The sequence below is a fragment of the Zeus faber genome (genome assembly GCF_960531495.2).
Source record: "Zeus faber genome assembly, chromosome: 12".
NCBI classification, from domain to species: domain Eukaryota; kingdom Metazoa; phylum Chordata; class Actinopteri; order Zeiformes; family Zeidae; genus Zeus; species Zeus faber.
In genome coordinates this window covers 5,057,552-5,076,393 of record NC_137196.1, presented here as the reverse complement: position 1 = coordinate 5,076,393, position 18,842 = coordinate 5,057,552, and the positions used below count along the sequence as shown (strand labels likewise).

At 42.0% G+C, this 18,842-nt stretch overlaps 1 protein-coding gene across 1 annotated transcript in view; it reads right to left on the bottom strand.

Moving 5' to 3' along the window:
* hecw1b (HECT, C2 and WW domain containing E3 ubiquitin protein ligase 1b) overlaps nucleotides 1–7,739 on the bottom strand; it is a gene marked incomplete at both ends in the record, with an annotated part of 53,429 nt that extends 45,690 nt beyond the window's left edge. The window contains 3 exons of the mRNA XM_080011224.1: nucleotides 67–174; nucleotides 1,534–1,711; nucleotides 7,623–7,739. Coding sequence (XP_079867350.1) covers nucleotides 67–174; nucleotides 1,534–1,711; nucleotides 7,623–7,739 — 403 coding nt within the window. The remainder of the gene's footprint in view (nucleotides 1–66; nucleotides 175–1,533; nucleotides 1,712–7,622) is intronic.
* Nucleotides 7,740–18,842: the final 11,103 nt, after the last annotated feature.

The following is an 18,842-nucleotide window of genomic DNA, read 5'->3' as shown; positions in this document are numbered from 1 at the left end:
ACTACGGTTCTAACATTGGTTTAAAATTCTGATTTAGAAATTTTGACATAGGTCAAAACGACTTACACTCTACAAAGTAGGAGTTGTCTTCAATCTTCCAGATGATCTGACCCTTGTGAGATCCATTCACGCCACGGTTCTTGTAATCCAGAAAGTTTTCAGACAACACTTCATCTGACCGAGAGAGATGCAAAGGGATATGCATTAGCTCTTTAAGTTTTCGCGATAGGGGACGCAAACCTCTGGTTTTCCGAATGGGCAGAATTTAGCCAAATATACTATGTTGTTTTGAATGCATTTTATTGGCCAATTGGGACAAAAGATGTTGACGCACACAATGAAGCCTGATTCACACCCAGTCCCTCATCGTATACGCCAGTCGGATCCTCCCGTAGTAGTCCCAGGATGAACTGTGTCTGGGTTTTTTCCAAAAATATGTCAGGGAAAATGGCAGAGCAATTTTTTTTCAGAACAATAGTGGGCAGTTAGCTCAGCTGGACATTTACCATGTTTCATGAATGAGAGTTTAAAAATACCTTTATATAGTGTTTGATTTTATTGATGGTGAATATGGTGACATCCAATGTTAACATAATAATGTCATTATTTTGAAATTATTATAAATTATTAAATTATTGTTGGTGACTGGCGTCACGTCCGGTTGTATTGTCGGATCAAAACTTGTGGCACGAGTCAAAAACGCATCTCGGAGCCTCAATCAGGCGAGGACATTCCGCACTGCAGCACATCACAGCTTTCTGCGTGTGGAATCCGCCTCTCCGTTCTTCATGTTTCTTGAATTAAGTGTGAAGCAGGCTTACCCCTTGTTCACACATGTGGCGACAAAAGAGACAAAAGCAACAGGAAGTCATTTATCCTCTATGGCAGCTAGTGTTGTCAAGCGACACCAGCGTTAGCGTCATCATGTGACAGCGGGAGGGTGAGCGTAGTGGCAAAAAAAGTTGAGTGTACTCCATTTTATGCAAATGAGACGAAGCGGCGACCTGAATGAACCATTCAGACGTCCGCCTGGCATGAACTCTAGAATAAAAAAGGCGGATTGTTACGATCTCTTAATTCTCTGAAAGAAGAATTGAAGAACAACTGGAGAAGAAGAATTGAAGAAGAAATAGGCCTTGCAGAAGCTGAATATCAATTCATTTCTCATCTATAATGGCCAGTTGAAAGGTTTGTGAACAACATCTGTGAGTTCTGGCCGGCAAGCCAAAACAGCCTGTGCGCACGTTCCATGAGAAACGTCCCAATTGGAGTTGAATATGCAAAACAGGGGGTACGAATGCAAGTGGCAGATTATGGGAGAACAGTGACAGCTACAGCTACATCTGTAGGCATCAGCAAACTGCTAAATATGCTAAGCAAGCTTTATGTTTGTTCTTTAAGGAATAAAAAATAATTGATTTCCTTTCCATTATTTTGTAAATGTAACCTCTATTTGATGGGTTGGGGGAAAAGTCCAACTCTTTATTCACTATTTCAGGGGTTACATTTTTTTTTTTATTCAAAAAATCTCACCAATCAGGTACATGCCGATCCAGTCCCCGGCATTCACTTCCTCCTTGATGTCCCAGCTGACCACAATTTCCTGTGATTGGCCAATGGTGTAGTGGGAGGTGCTTGAGGCCAGTGTTGAGCGGCAGTGGGACGTCACCAGGTCAGTGTCGCTGGTGGAGCGCGGGGTGGCAGTCAAGTCCTGGAACGATCCACCCATCATACACTTTCATTTTGACTACATTTTGATTTTGGGGGTGGGTGAAGCCTCATTAAAAATGTAAGCAAACCTATTTATATATATATATATATATATATATATATATATATATATATATATATATATATATTTATTTATTTGAAATTATATTCATTTATTTATTTATTTATTTTGAATGAAAAGTCAAACACCTGGACAAATTCCTATGTATCATGTTGCACTCTGGGCATGGAAGAAACTAGTTTTATTATCAGCACACCGATTGAGAAAATATTTATTAATAATTTTCCATCCACCATAAATCCATCCATCCACAGTAAATAGAATGAGTAATAAAGATGTTACCATACTTACACTAATAGGTGCGCAACAACATTTCTGGATTCTGGATTTCTGGACTCTTGGATTTAATTTAAAATAATCGTAATTTATTTAGCATCTTTGAGTTTGGGCATCTGGGCTCTACTGCTCAGAGCGATGAGCTTGAATCCCCCCCATAAAATAGAAGAATAGAGCCTAACAGGTGGATAAAGCAGGCAGCAAAGCAGGTAGGTAGGGCTCCAGACTAACTTTTTACATTGGTTGCACTGGTGCACCTAACAATTTAATTTACAGTAGGTGCACCCAAAAGGTTTCAGGTCAGGATTAGGCATCTTTGGACCAGATACAGGGAAGATGGTTGGAATGGTTACCTCCGCCGATGATGTTGGCTCTGGGCTGGGTCTTTCAGGGCAGGTGTAACAGGCACCACAGAATTTTTCTTGACGAAAAATAATCACTAGTTCTAGGGGTGTACATCTCTCCTTTATAAGACAATCCGATACATATCTAGATACATGGGCTATGATACGATTCAGGGACGATACCTTTTAATACAGAATGATTCGGTGCGATGCGTTTCGATGCAATGCAATAGGATGCAATCTGATACAGTTCTTAACATTTGTTTAATGTAGACATTAGCCGTTTCTCAATACCAAGTACGCAAAGTCCGGACTTGCGGACTTGGTAGTTCAGACTTGGAAAGTTCGACTTGGGAGTACAGACTCCCGGGGACCATTACCATTATCACTGCTTGGTGCGAAATGCATTCTGGGATACTTGGCTGTCCCAAGTCCACACAAGTCACCACCGATGCATCCTCGATAAAATGGGTGGAGCAAGTCCACATCTGGGCATTTGGACTGGACTTGGCTTGATGTGGACATTGAATTGGAACAGTACTTGGGCTGCGACTGGTGACGTTTCACAAGTCCACAAGAACACAAGTACAGATAAGAACGCAGATTGAGAAAGGCCTATTCATTTAAATCTAAAAAAAGTAAAAAATCGTTCTTTTTTTTCCTACATTTTTCGAACTTTACTCTTTATAGCCTATTAAAAATGTTCAAAATAAAACAAAAACTAACGGTACTGTTTTCCAAATGGGAACGTTAGGAGAGTATGCAGGTGCACGTGGCAGTGTGCGCTGCAGGAGTTTCTTCGAATTATCTTTAAGAATTCCGAGGCGGGCCTATCGTAGAGATTTTTTTTGTGCTCATGATGTAACCTTCCTCCTGTCCCGTACCATAATTCACGCATTTTGCACATATGAGCCGCCGTGAATAAGGTTAATTTCAGACGTCGCTTTGGCATCATCTCCCTATGTCAGACTGCCATCACGTGCGGGTAAAACCACACAGTTCTCTTAAGTTTTTGTAGCTGAATATGTAATTCATCATTATTAATAAATGTATTTATATTACCCTACATTCGCAAATGAACGCAAAATGATTCGGCAAAATGGTTTCATTTTCAGACATCACGTTAAAACCACTAATTTAGTTATTTCAATAACAGGTGATTGCTTTGAATGTTACAAAATTGTTAAATAAACGTTGGTGTGGCTATAGGCTTAGCCTAAAACATAGTAAAGAACAAATTTTGAACATCCATCTCTGCTACGGGCAACTGTGGTGCTGAAAGGACAGTGTAGGGAATTGTAAGGACAGTGATTAAGTGCGGCAAAAAGGCCTATCGTGAGAATAATCTTACATTAAAGGGGCAATAGACAACTTTTCCCCCCTCGACACCGGATCGCTTTACGTTTTCCTCTGTGCCAAGTTCTCTGTTAGAAATTTGTAGCCATCAACCCTCCCATTTTTCTTAGGGTTTTTCCCCATTTTTCCTACCGCCCTCTCAGATTTTTATTTTCCTGGAATTTGAACCTTTCAAAAATAATAATACAGTTTGCTGCGCCGCCGACCTCCACTGTTACGTCTCGCCTCCGCTGGTGATGGGAGAAAAACACACACACAACAGGCACTACGCCCCTGCCTGGCAGGTAATACTGCGATCCCCACTCCACTGCCTGAACCACTGTGTCCCCATTCCCGTTCCCTGTTTCTCCAAACAAAACCCCTAACATTAGTGTGTTTTTTTATTGTGTTTTCATTGTAGATGTATATATTGTGACAAAAAAAAACAAAAACGTGCTTAGCCGTGCTCGGGGACACTATCAGTTTTTATCTCCACCCGCAATGGGTGACACACTTCCTTTGTACCATAAATTGGTCCTTCATTGTACCCGGTGGCCATCCGTATTGCATAATGAAATTGAGGCTTATAGGGAACCAATCTAAATGCTGATGGTGTCATTATTCTAAACCCATTAAACTGTGCAATCAACATTGACTTCATAATAATAAGTAAAGGCAAAGAAGTTGGCTATTGCTCCTTTAAGATACATTTTGTGGTGAATTAAGCCATATAACATATACAATATATACCCAGTGTGTTTTAAAGGCTGATAGGTCTACATCAGAAACTTAAAAAAATCACAAAAAACAATGACTAATTGGTAAATGTCTCTGACACGCTGTCCCTAGCATTTAGATATAATAATATCTAATATATTTTGATTCTGATATAGTAATATACATCTATGAGCCACAACATTAAAACCACTGAAAGGTGAAGTGAATAACATTGCTCATCTTGTTCCAATGGCATCTGTCAAGGGGTGGGATATACAGTATTAGGCAGCAAGTGAACAGTCATGTCTTGAAATTGATGTGTTTGAATTAAGAAAAATGGGCAAGCAAAAGGATCTGAGCGACTTTGACAAGGGCCAAATTGTGATGGCTAGACGACTGGGTCAGAGCATCTCTAAAACGGAAGGTCTTGTGGGGTGTTCCCACGACAAGGTCATGGGCGCCCATCGTCATGGTCATGGTCATGGGCACCCATGGGCACATTAATGCGCGTGGGGAGCGAACTCTAGCCCATCTGGTCCGATCCCACAGAAGAGCTACTGTAGCACAAATTGCTGAAAAAGTTAATGTTGCTATAATAGAAAGGTGTCAGAACACACAGTGCTTCACAGCTTGCTGCGTATGGGGCTGCGTAGCCACAGACCAGTCAAAGTGCCCCTGCTGACCCCTGTCCACCGCCGAAAGCACCTACAATGGGCATGTGAGCGTCAGGACTGGACCTTGGAGCAATGAAAGAAGATGGCCTGATCTGATGAATCACATTTTTTTCTACATCATGAGGATTGCCAGGGTTAGGGTGCGATCTGATCGTGCATCTGTGGGATGTGCTGGAACAACAAGCCGGATCCATGAAACTTGAAACTTACAAAACTTAAAGGATCTGCTGCTAAGATTTTGGTGCCAGATATCACAGGACACCTTAAGAGGTCTTGTGTAGTCCATGCCTCGACGGGTCAGAGCTGTTTTGGCGGGCCGAGGGCTATACAGTATTAATGGTTATTACTGGTGTTTTTAATGTTGAGGTTGATTGGTTTATAATATAATATTGTAATGACCCTGGATGCAGTATTGTTAATTGTCAGTTATAATGTGTTATACTGTGGGCGGTTCACAAGTCTCGCGAGAGGGAATGTGCGTGCACAATCTGTTGCGGGGGGTGTGTGGTGAGACGGAGTCAGAGAGAGAGAGAACGCTGAGGGAAGTGTTCGGTTGTTTGGTTGTCGGTTCAACAGTGTAGGTTACGGCCAAAACGGTAGCCTGGAGGGTTCAGGCTGAATAGAGATCTAGAGAAAGATTTAGATTTATTTAGTTTCCTTAGTTTATTTCTAACACTGCAGAGTTTTAGCACAGCCAACCGACGTAACTTTTTTGCCTTTGATACCTATTGCCTATTTATTTGGACACATTATAAACAAAAGAGTGGAAGGAAGATAAAGGAAAGCAGAAAGGAGTACGAAGTAGCTACGCTCCGTGCACGAAGATCCACACAAAGGTAAAAGAAACAGAAACGTCATCAACATGCGACACGCCCACTCACTCGCTGTAAATACTCCGGACAATTACCTGCTCTGTTCACACAAACCGCTCAATTGGTCATACCCGGACTTTGACAAGGGTGCTCACTGGGTCAAGTCTGGTTAATGTCTGGTCCAAATGATTTGGACATTTGCGTTCACACATACAGCTTCTCCAGGTAATGTCCGGATAATTTGAGGGTTGCAGTGCATGTGTGAAAGCAGCTTAGGTTTATTCTTAAGATTGTCTCGCAAAGCCAGAGACATATCTCCACAAAGGTCTCCGGGACTGGAGAAAGGTCTGGCTCATATCACTGTCATTCTGGTATAGGGGAAAAAAGCGCCTACTGTATATTGAAACAGATCTTTATTCGTCACGCAACACACCACTACAACACATGCTTGCACACACACACACGCATATGCTTTTGATGGTGGCCGGTGAAATGGATCCTCTGCTTTTGACCCATCCTGGCTTGTCCTTCCTCCGGGGGCACAGCCAGGAGCAGTGGGCAGCATACGTGGACGCGCCCGGGGACCAGGTGATAAGTGTCCATCGCTGGTCAGACGATGATGGGTGCATGTTTTTGGTGGGGTCCTTACTGACAGAGGAAACCCCATGTGAGCACGGGGAGAACATGCAAACTCCACACAGAAAGGCTCCTATTTGGGAGATAACCCGCCGGAGCACAGTGCCAACAGCGCCCCAGGCGGGAATCAAACCCAGGACCTTCTTGCTGTGAGGCAGCAGTGCAATGCACTGCGCCACCGTGCCACACATTGTTGGTATTATTGTTGGTATTTTTGTATTTTTTTTTATCACAATCGTCTCGGATGGCGCTAAGCCCGGGATACAGTGACGGTGCCCTTGCAAAATCGTGTCGGGTGGGAACTTATTTTGGTGGAACTTTGGCACGTGGGAAGGCAAGCCCTGACATTAAAATGGCAAAGTCCCCGCCAAAGGAACGCCACATAAAGTAAAACAAAAAAGACGTATGTCGACTGTGATACGACTTTTACGAGTAAAAAATACAAAAATCACTTGATCACTGGTGATCTAGTCTCCACACTTCGATGCCTGGGCTAGAGTTGTTGTTCAACGTTGCGAAGGGGACTATTAATACGATAACACGCAGATAGCAGAAGGAGAGGAGATGCAGACGGAAATAGTCATCCAATGGCAGGCTTTATACCAACAACCTACATCCGGTTAGTCAGACAATACTAGAGTAGAATTAGCAGCAAAGCTTCAGTCAACCAAATGTGACTTTAGAATGGGGCCATCGAACGGTTCATGGTACATTTACATCGATCTAGGGGTCCGGGTATCGATGAAGTCACATTTTAAACATTAAACAGGCTTCCGATTTGTGTCAGTGAATCGTTACACACTTGAATAGTTCTCTTTATTTTGAATCAGGCTATGTTTTAAGATTGCGATTTTGTTGTGATTATGATAATGTTAATCTCGTTCACGCACAAGGATCGTGGGAGGAGTACAGGGTGTGGTCTCACACATACACATAGATACTGTATGCATGCCACATGTGCAAGATGTACATAAAATCCCGCTATATGCTGACAAAATAATCCACAGTAAATTAAAATGCACCCCCACCCTCTCACCTGTGGCAGGATGTTGCAGAGGTCCACCTGGTGCAGCTGTTCTGGGTTGAAGCTGTGGCGAACGGGGTCCTTTTTTCCACGCCGCCGGTTCTGGGAGGTCCGTGAGGGTGAGGCCATTGCTGCGGTGGCCGCTAGCCTGCACGTGATGCATGTCAAAAGCAAAAGAGAGAGGTCAGCAACTCCCTCAGCCAAAAATATATCTAAGTAGGAAAGACCCGGTCCTTGATCCGAAAGGGTGTACTGGATACTACACGCTGTCCTACTTTAGTACAATATGTGATTAAAAAAGCAAGAAAGATGGCCGTCCTGCCCTTGTCTCTAAGCAAAAAATTCCATTAATGCCCACAACAACCCCCTTAATTACTTCAGCATATTTAAAAAATATAACACAAATTAGTTAATTACAAAGCTGATTTATATTTTTTATAGAACGTAATCCCTGCCATTACATTTTTTTTTCCTGTTTGCAATTACGGCAGTAGAATTACAATTTACTATTCATACACATTTCCTGTTACTTCAGCTAATTATTCATTCATGAACTTATTTATAATCAAAACACATTATAATTTACAATTAGGGCTGAACGATTTGGGAAAATAATCAAATTGCAATTTTTATTCAAAACAATCGCAATAGGCGGGTGGTTAAGGGAGTCAAAGAGAAATTGTCCCATTACGCACTAATATTGTTCCATAAGGAGATGTAAAATAAAAATACACTGTTGTGGCATGTTGTGGCGTCTTTTTTTAATTGCATCCCAGAGGAAAGGGGCTTGGATACCGAGACCCAGTATTAAACAGGCCCCGCAGGTAAATTATTAAAAACCGTAGTATCGATAAGCCCCGATGCTACTGTTACCGGTACTGTTAACATTATTGGAATGAAGAAAATTTATTTTCTGTTTATTTAGGCCATACAACCCTTTTCTAACTTGCAATAAGATAAAGATATTCATCTCAGAAGCATTTGTGACCCACTGCAGCAAAACCCGCTGTCTGGCGCATTTCTAAAATCGCCAGGAGCAGCCAAATAAATTGAAAAAACCTTTCTTGAAAGAAAATACGATTTTTACAGATTTGTGTTCCTTTGTGGTTTTTTTTATCTCTCAATGTATTTTCAAAACCAGGTTTGATTTATAAATAGTAGAAAAATGTTAAACCGTGGAGTTAAATATTCCTGTTAGATTACATGGAGAAACGTAGTTCACTAATACCGAGACACTGAATTGCGTCAGTCCAGGTGAAGATCATTCTTCCATATTCCATGTGATGTGAAGTCACAATGTGAAACTGTTTTGATAAGAGTTCAACCTTTAAATTGTACTACTTTTACACACACACGGAGACATCGTTGTGGAGGGGGCATGTACCAACGTCTACCATAAAAGAAGAAATCCTGACGTCACTGGCGTCACTTCCGTAAACAAGACGAGGACGATTTCCCTGTGTTGTTATGGATTAGGAGAAGCGGGTGGAGGAACATCTAAATCATATCGTGGACCTCAATCTGACCAGTGCGATAGATCCAAGTCAGTGTAAGCAGCGTGTACTGGACTTCATTTTCTGTGATGAGAGTCAGTTCTCCGACGGCGCTGAGAAAGACACGCTGCTGAATCTGATATGGTCCATAACATTTCAAACAGCGGATTTCAACGTGAATGTGATGATGAAATGGAATATTTTGGAGGAGACCGACGATACGCCCGTTGTTGTTGCAACGGAAGAGGTTTATGGCGTGATGAAGTCATTGAGGTTGGTGATTGGCAGATTTTCAGATTTCAGATTTTCCGAGACTCATATTATTGATAGACTCTACATTTTGTTATTTTGTCCGTACTTTTAATCTCCAAAATAATTCCACTTTTATAAAACATGTATATTCTTACTGTTAAATAATAGACAAAAATAGTTGTGTGTTGATGACACTGTTCAACATTCCCTCAAAACAGAAGAACAAAGCAGTGATTGGACCAATCAGATGGATGTTAAGGAGCCATGTGGTCCATGTTTGTCTGCCAACCCCATTTGCATTCTGGGAGCTGGCTGAATGAACCAAGTGTAGGAGAAACTTTGAAGGTGATTATCTTAGAAACACAGTTTGCCACACCCTTGCTATTAACAAGTCATAGCTTAAAAGAAATTTGGTTGATTTGCACAAGTGACACCTTGTTTGGACGCTCTGATTCTCCACTTTCAAATGATGCGAAAAAAAAAAGTCGAAAGACGCCAAATGACCCTGAAGTATGCGGTGGGTCACATATTTAGTATTAGATGGTGTTTTCCCAGTTAATTTGGGTCACATCGTCATGAAAGTGCTCACATTTTCAGAAGAGACAGACAGATCTCTCCTCTTTCTCTCTCTCTGTCTCTCTCTCTCTCTCTCTCTCTCTCTCTCCATCGCAGGAGATATACGCAATCCCTCTGCCTCCCTCACCCGCACAAGGAGACCCTGCTCCAAGTGACAATGGCACGGCGACACAGATTGCGCCCGATTACGCAGAAAACAAACACGCCCAACAGTGCCCCAGTCAAGGGCGATGCCTGCCCCACCACAACCAGCCAGATGCCCCATCCAGCCGTGAACCCCGAGCGCCCATCTACATAGCTGAGTGTGCTCATCACAGGGCATCTGGATGTCAGGCTCCCTTGCTGACGCCTGCAGGCCACCAGATATGTGGGCCCTCCACCACCTACAGCACCAGGGGCACCCGCTACAGAGAAGCCGCACAACAGGAGCAAAGGCCGACAGCCGCCCCCGCACCTCAACCCACGACAGCAAGCGGCTCCCAAGGGACCCCGGAAGGCGCCTGGTGGTACTCTCCCCAGCCCCCTCCTGCCCTGCAGACCCAGGTCTGGTGGAGTGTTGTTCGTAGTAAGATTTATGTGTGATTGTATGTGTTCTAAGCTAATATGAGTGGTATTAAGGACGGACGAGAAGCCCGTCGGGGCAGGAGCATGATGGGCACATCCCAGCAGCTGCCTGCCACATCCCGATCCACATAGCTCGCATCCCACCTGTCCGGCAAACCCCACGTCTATTGATTGGTGTTTGTACTGAGTATGAGTTTTGGCACCGGGAGAGATAGGCGAAGCACAACCAGATCAACTCAGGGGTACAGCAGGCGGGGCAGTGGCGACACAGAACCCCTCCGGACCCGACCGTGCCCCAGCACGCCCACTCCCTGTACCCGGAGGCACCCAACCCACATGACCAGTCACAGGTGCAGAGCGGCCCGCCATGCGCCTCCGCTATACCGGGCACCTCCGCACCCCTTCAGGCCCATAACCAGCCCCCAGCCGTCACGCATGCAGACCACAGAACAGAGGGTGGCAAACGGCCCCCCCATACACAGCCCCGTCCCCCAGTAACCAGCGCGCCTCTCACCGAGAGCGACAGAGGACAGGTACCCAGGCAGCCCGGTGCAACGACAGGAGTCTGCCCCCAACCAAAGCAGACAACATGGGGAGCCTGCGCGGAGCACACCTGACCAGGATCAGGCCCTGCCGAGGTCACAGTACCAGACGGAATGTCTAACCAGCCCCGGCACGACGGGCCAACCCCCCGCAGAAGGACGGGGACACACAAGCCCCACCATCCCTTCTGGGGTGGGTGACCCCAGCAGTGCTGACCCGCCCGACTACAGGGCCAAGACCCCAAAACCCGCATCTGGCACCTCCCGCCCACGACCCGAGCCCCAAACTCACAACCATGCCTCAAACCAACACACGGACGCTAGCCAGCTCAACCCAGGGATAAGAGGAGATGCAACCACCCGGCCGCCCTAACACCCCTGTGGGTTTTTGCCCCTGGAGGGGGGTGCCTGCGCCCCGCCCACCCTCGGAGACCGGCCAGAGCGGGTGCCACCACCCGGCCCCCCTAACATCCCCCGTTGGGTGATAGGGGGGCCACTAAGCGGCACGGTCATCCCCACAGCCCGAGGGACCCCCACATTCCCCAAAACACCACGACATTGCCCGGACTTAGGAAGACTCAAGTGTTAACGGATGGAACTATGTCAGTGATAAAAGTACCCCATATTTCATTAAATTATCAACCTTGTTTTTGGATATTGCCAATAGCTTTTGAGATGTATTCTATTAATAAATGTAACCATTGGGATGTGGTAAGATAATCTCTGTTTTTCCACCTAAGTAATATTGTTTTATTGGTAATTGTTAAGGCAATCAAAATGGGTTGGTGGTGTTTGAGTGGTGGGTCAACTGAGGAGAGGTCACAGAGTAGACATACAGACTGACTGGAATGCTTTGACCCAGAAGGGTTAATAGCTTCTTGGTGATATTCGTCCAGAATGTTTTGATAGGTGGGCAGAACCAGAAGGCATGAAAGTAGTCATCTCTGGTATTAAGGGAACAATGAAAACAAACGTCTTTATCCACAAACCCCATTTTGAACATTTTGTGTTAGGTGATATAAGCTCTGTGCAAAATCTTATATCGGGTCATAGAAAAGGTGTTGTGTTGTCTCTCTCCCATTCCATGATAGTTAAAGACATAGTGTCATCTGTTTTAAATAATTTTTTAAATTACCTATATGAATCATCTGAGGTGGTTGTAGGATGTTGTTCCTTCATTTTACTTTTACTTTTACAGACTGCTGTAGCTGAAGGAATTTCAGGAAACTGTGACCACCAATATTATACCTTTGGGTTAAGGTTGGGAAGGATATAAGTCAGTTGTTTTCAAAAATGTGCTCCAGATGAATAATTCCTTGTCTTTTCCAAGACCTAAAGATTATTGGTCTGTTTTTAACCAGAAAATCCAGGTTGTGCCAGATTGGAGTGAAATTGTTTGGCAATTGATTGTGACCACTGAGTTTGTTGAATCTCCACCAGGCTGACAGAGTCATTGCGATGAATGGGATTTTAAACCAATTATGTTTCTTTATTGATTCAGTAAGGAATGGGAGATCAGATATTGATAAATCCTGACATTCTGTTTGTTCAATGTCTCACAATCCATGGCCCAATTGTTGCTCTGGTTGTAACCATTTAGTTATGAATTAAAGATGGTTCGCAAAATAGTAGTATCTGAAGTTTGGGGCTGCTAGGCCTCCACAGACTTAGTTTTTCTGTAGTTTTGCTCGTTAAAGTCTCAGTTTCTTGTATTTCCAATAGAATATATTGATTATTGAGTCTAGAGTATTAAACCAATGTACTGTTCGTTGGACTGGGATCATTGGAAATATGTAGTCTATTTTTGGTAGTATATTCACTTTCACTGCTTCTATCCTACCAATTTGGGACATGGGTAGGTTGATCCATCGAGTGAGGTCTTTTTCAATGGATTTGAACAATGGAGTAAAGTTAAGGGTCAAAAATCTGACAGATTAGTGGAGATATCAATACCAAGGTATCTAATGTTGCCTGTTGTGATGGTTAAGGGACGTTTCTGGGTTACAGCATTCCAGTCAACCCCACCAAGTGGTAAAACCGCAGTTTTAGTCCAGTTTATTGAATTGAAAATTTTGATATAGGATTGAATACTTCCGGTAGGGACAATATTGGGTTCTGTAAATATAACAAACTATCATGTGCATACAAACTGATTTTGTAAACAGTTTCCTGTTTGTATGCCAATTATATTACTGTTTTGACGGATGGCCCCAGCGAGGGGTTCAATAAAGATGGTGAATAGTAAAGGGGAGAGCGGACATCCTTGTCTGTGCCATGTTATAGAGTTAAACGCTGTGAAGTGTAACCATTGGTGGTGAAAAAAGCAGATGGTGAGCTCAGAATTCTGATCCATTGAATGAGTGACTCTCCAAAGCCAAATTTGTTGAGGGTGGAAAATAGATATGCTCAATTAACTGTCAAATGCTTTTTCGGCATCTAAAGATGCAATGGCAGTATTTAAGTTGCTCCTTTGAGATATGCTGATCAGACTGAATAAACACCCTTGACAAAGCCTGTTTGGTCTGCATAAATAATAAATGGAATTACTTTTTCAATTCTATTGGTTAGTGTTTTACTTATAATCTTTATTATTATTATTATTATTATTATTATTAATAATAATAATAATAATAATAATAATAATGATGATGATGATGATGATGATGATGATGATGATGATGATGATGATAATAATAATAATAATAATAAATCGCAATTAATTAAACCTATGGGTCTATAACTGGAGGTGAGGGTTGGGTCCTTATTGGGTTTGACCAAAACCAAAATGGGAGCAGTATTGATGTGCGGAGGTATGGTGGAGGATGACTTAATCTCTGTTACTATTCTGATTTATACTGGGGACATACTGTAAGTCGCCAGAAGTGTTTATAGAATTCAACTGGATAGCTATCTGATTCAGGTGATTTATTGTTGTGCATAGAGAAGAGAGCTTTCTTGACTTCTTCTAGAGTAAGTGGCTGAGCTAATGTGGTAGCCTGCTCTTATTATTATAAAAGTCTATAAAAGTATGTTATCCTACTCTGTGGATCTTTGATGGCTGTGATAAGTGTTTTTTCTCTATCGCGTTTCTATTGATTGTCAGGAAATTTACCTGATTTGTCATTGAATTCAAAATAATTCACTCTTATTCGTTGCATGAGGAATTGTGTCTTTTGATGGATGATATTAACTTATTATTATAAGTTCAGATGTAATTCATTTCCAATTTGCTCAGTGGGTGAGTAGGCTTGTTGGGAGTGCAAGTGTTTTACTTGTTGTTCTAGTTTATTTTGGCGTTCTTGTCTTTTCTTCTTCTTGTGAGTAGAGAAAAAATACTACTACCTCTCAGAGCCCCCTTTGCCATTTCCCAGAGTAAGGATGGTGATAATTCTGGAGAGTCATTCAGTTCAATGAAAGAAGTCCATTCTCTGGAAATCAAATGGTTAAATTCTTTCTGTCAGAAATAAGGTGTTAAACTGCCACCTGCCAGGAAGGTTCGGGTTTGTTTAATTTACGAGGTTGAAATTAATCAACCAATGATCAGAGATTACTATTGTGTGGATTTCAGGATTAGTGATTTTTGATATTACATTTGACAAGTTACTTGTCAAAAAAAAGGCAATTCTAGAGAAGCTTTTGTGGTGCGGTACGTTATATGTGTATTCTCAATTATGTGGATTATTTGATCGCCAACAATCGCCAAGAGCCAGATCACTTATACAGAATATTGTTTTATAGTGTCAGACGATAGCCAGGGCTTGGGATTATCTCCGGTTTGTGAACAGTCTAAACTTGCATCAAGTACTGTGTTGAAGTCCCCTCCCAGAATAATAATTATTAATAATAATTGAGTCAGAGAATTCTCGGAAGAAATTTAGGTCGTCCTATATTGTCGATATTGTAAAAACCTATTTTTTTGAGTCGTATGATGCAGAAAACACCTGATTAACCCATTTAGCTTTGAGTTTGAGGTGCTTGGATACAGTGAGGTGAGTTTCTTGCAGTAGACAGAAGCTTGGGACCATCCTGGTGAGGTGACTTAGAATTTTGCTACGTTTAGCTGCCCAAACCTCTGACATTCCAACTAACAAACTTAATGGGTGTCATTGAGGTTATTTAGGGGGTGATGGATATGGATTTGTTGTGTTCCCATACAGCAGCACAGTGCATCCAAGGCATATATTACCGTGCCCATGTTTTCCCATGGATAAGTCTGAGTTTTTCTCCTTTACATTCCTTTTTACTGTCCTAGTATTGCAGAATGTTTGTAGGACTACATATCTACACAAACAAATGACAAATAAACAAAGATAAACATAGAAAATTGCAGAGTCAGACAAACATACAGTGAGAGAGTGGATCGAGAGTAAGAGTGATGAGAGAAGTAGGGAGGGAGTGATTAGGAGGGTGAGATGATGAGTGAGCAATATTTACAATGTTGACAAGGATAAAATGCCCATTTCTACATCTCACATATCAGAATTATCAGAATCACCAGGGTGTGGTGGAGGAGTCTCAGAATAACAGACCGGCATCTCTCGTCGGTCGCTGATCTCCCGGGGGAATTGAGCAATCACACCCAGCGTGCTTCCTTTCAGCTCCCGTCCTTTGTTTTTAACCAGCTCCTTGTGCTTGAAGTGCTCAAACTTAGCAATGAAGGAGCGGGGACAGTTCCCCACGCGGTGTCCCAGTCGGTGAACCCGGTGGAAGGTGAACTGCTTCATGGTGTCTGTGGTGAGTTTCAGGGAGGTGTGGAGGAAGTCTTTTACCATGTTTTCTGGGGATTCCGTGTTGTTCTCTGGGATCCCGGAAAAGATGAGGTTGTCCCGCATACTTCTGGATTGAATATCCAGGATAGTCTCTTTCATTATTTTATTTTCTTTCTTTACAACCCCCATTTCCATTGCGAGACGCTTCACAGAGGTTTTAAGATCCGCATTGTCTTTTTGCATCTCGCCGACCATGCAGTGCAGGAAATCGAGGCTGGCTTTAATCTCAGTGATGGCGGAACAGACCATGCCCGTCCAGCTTCTTGTAAATATCATCCAAGACACTAACCTCTACAGCGCTAACAATTAGTTCAATTAGATCATCTGTATCAGTAGCTGAGTCTGCCTTCTTTCTTTTCGCTGGATTTTTACGGACCTGGTCCTCTTCCATCACATGCTCGTTATTATAATAATCGATATAACCCTCGAGGTCCTCCACTTTGAATTTGCCAAGTGTGCTTTTTTGTATATATTATTTGCAATTCACTTTGTTATTTGTCTGAAATGGAGCAGATTGACAGTGGTCGTGCAGTTGGGCGCCACCATGTTGGATCTGTACTCACCTCCATTTTCTCGCAAGCTCACAGCATGCTCCGCGTCCTACCCTCCCAGCATTCCCCTTATTTATAATTCCCCATTGAAATTTTATTCCTGTGCATTTTGTAGGCTTCTATCTGTTTTATCCTGTTATTGTAGCTCACACTGACTGACAAAAAAACGAATGAAAACAAAAAGACTGCTCGACTCTCGACGCTCAAATCTCAGTTGACTGATGGGTTACCGACTGATGATTCGACTTGCTGACTTTCAGGGGCCGGCCCTACATCTGAGGGTCAAGTTTTCAGAGTCAAAGTCAGAATGAGTTATTTTATTGTAGATCATGCTGCCTTGACCCGCTCACCACTGGCAGTTATTATTCATTTACGGGCTCCTAAAAAACTTAAACGTTTCTTCCACGCTTTAGTGGTTCGAAGTATAGATGATACTTGTATATGTAGCACACTGGTAAGTACACCAGTAACTACCATACTGGTGCGATTGACAAATAAGTTGAGGAAGACATGGAAAAAATATGAACAAAAATAGATGGTGAGAAGACATGCAAGATTTGCAAACAGTTCATTCGTATTGAACAAATCTTTCAAATTACTCAGGAGTTGGGAGTCGGTAAGTGCAGCCGAATTCACTCAAGCGTCAAATAATTTAATATTAATACAATCAAATACGCTCAAACAGCCAAAAAAACTTTTATAAGTCATAAGCCCACATTGGATGTGATGCGCATCATGCAGTACTACAAGGTTTGAAATGCTCTCTTGCAAGGAAATGACCTAAAATGAACTACACTGCACTCGGAACTCGTCAAACCCCATCAATGGTAACAATTTGGGAGTCATGATCATCTATTCAACGTGTAATATATTTAGAATTACACGGAACGGTCTGCTAGAAATCATGGACAAAATGCCTCCCTCTCACTACACACCACACTGGAAGAGTGGGGACCTCACACTTATTCACCTCCCGTCTGATTGAGTCCTAAACAGTCACTGTATATATTCACAGGGCGGACAACATGATGGAAACCCCGCACAATAAAATATGTTGGACAATTGTGACAATTAGTGATGACTAGTGGGCCTCTACAGGAGAGTTATGGGGAACTACACCAATGTTGACAAATATCAGTGTAGTTTCTGCTGCGAGGCAGAGTCTTCATAGCCATGAGCGAATAAAATACAACAGATTGTACCGTTAAATCCCTGTAAAGCCTTATCTTTGGAAACTTTGATATACTATCTTTAAAAAGCATTTAAAATTATCTAATTAATTTCTCACTTAGAGTCAACTGGTATGAAAACCCTGGTGCTTCCCTGTTTTGCAAATGTTTGTTCTTTCTATATCAAAACTTAAAACAGCATAGGAAATTTGTGGACAGCAATTTACCAAGTCCTGAACACTATATTGAAATTAATCACTTTTCACCTTTTTTGTAATCCCTATGTGCCAGTACGCACCTGTACTGTACCGCACTCTTTTTACATGTTTATACAGTTATGATAGGTTTGATTCTGTTTAGGAGTAGATAGTTAGTAATAAATTAATAAATAAATATACCTTGGAATAAATTTAGTGCTGGTGGTTTGGTAGAATTATCATACAGGAACTTCTCACTTAACGACAGAGTTCCGTTCTATCTATCTATCTATCTATCTATCTATGTTTAAGCTTAATGCACACTTTTCTTTTCAGTTCACTCTGTTCACTTTACATTATCAACCAAGTATATTTCCTCTCCTTACCGTTCTTGTTTTAGACACTTAGACACTAATATGGCAAAAAGAATGTTGGCGACGTCAATAAAGAAAGAAAATAAAATACTGGCAACATTTCTTATTTGAGAACCATTTTCTCCTCAACACAATGAATTTCTCTGTGCAGCTATTTTGGATGACATTCATTTGAAGTATTCCACAAATAGGAAAGAAGAGAAAGACTAAAAAGGACACAAAAATAGAGAGAACAATGTATCCGGTTTAAAGGAAATAACAATCAAAGCGTAAAAATAACCTATGTTAAGTTAAAGAAAGGAGGGTTTGAAAATGGTAGTTTCTATGTACAGATATTGTCTTGCTAATAATCTATATATATATGAATTGTTTCGTGACAGCCCAATACAAGGGTATTGTATTATTATAATATGTTAATAACCCTCACATTTCTGAAGGACTTAATATTCATAATCCTATTTGTAAGTATGTTTATTTATGTATTTTTTCTTAATAATCTTATTTCTCAATAATCAACGCCAGCGGTAATAATCAAGTATAATCTCATCTTATCTCTTATCATCTTATAGTCCCTCACTTTTGCCTCCAGTAATTACAGTGCTTACGTCACTTTCCAATCATTTGACGTAAAACTAAACGTTTGGGGATGACGTCACCCAAACCAAAAGTCCCAGTCAGCTGCCATTTAAATTCCCAATACGGGCTGTGTGAACAGGAGAGCGAGTCAGCTATGCACAAATATAGG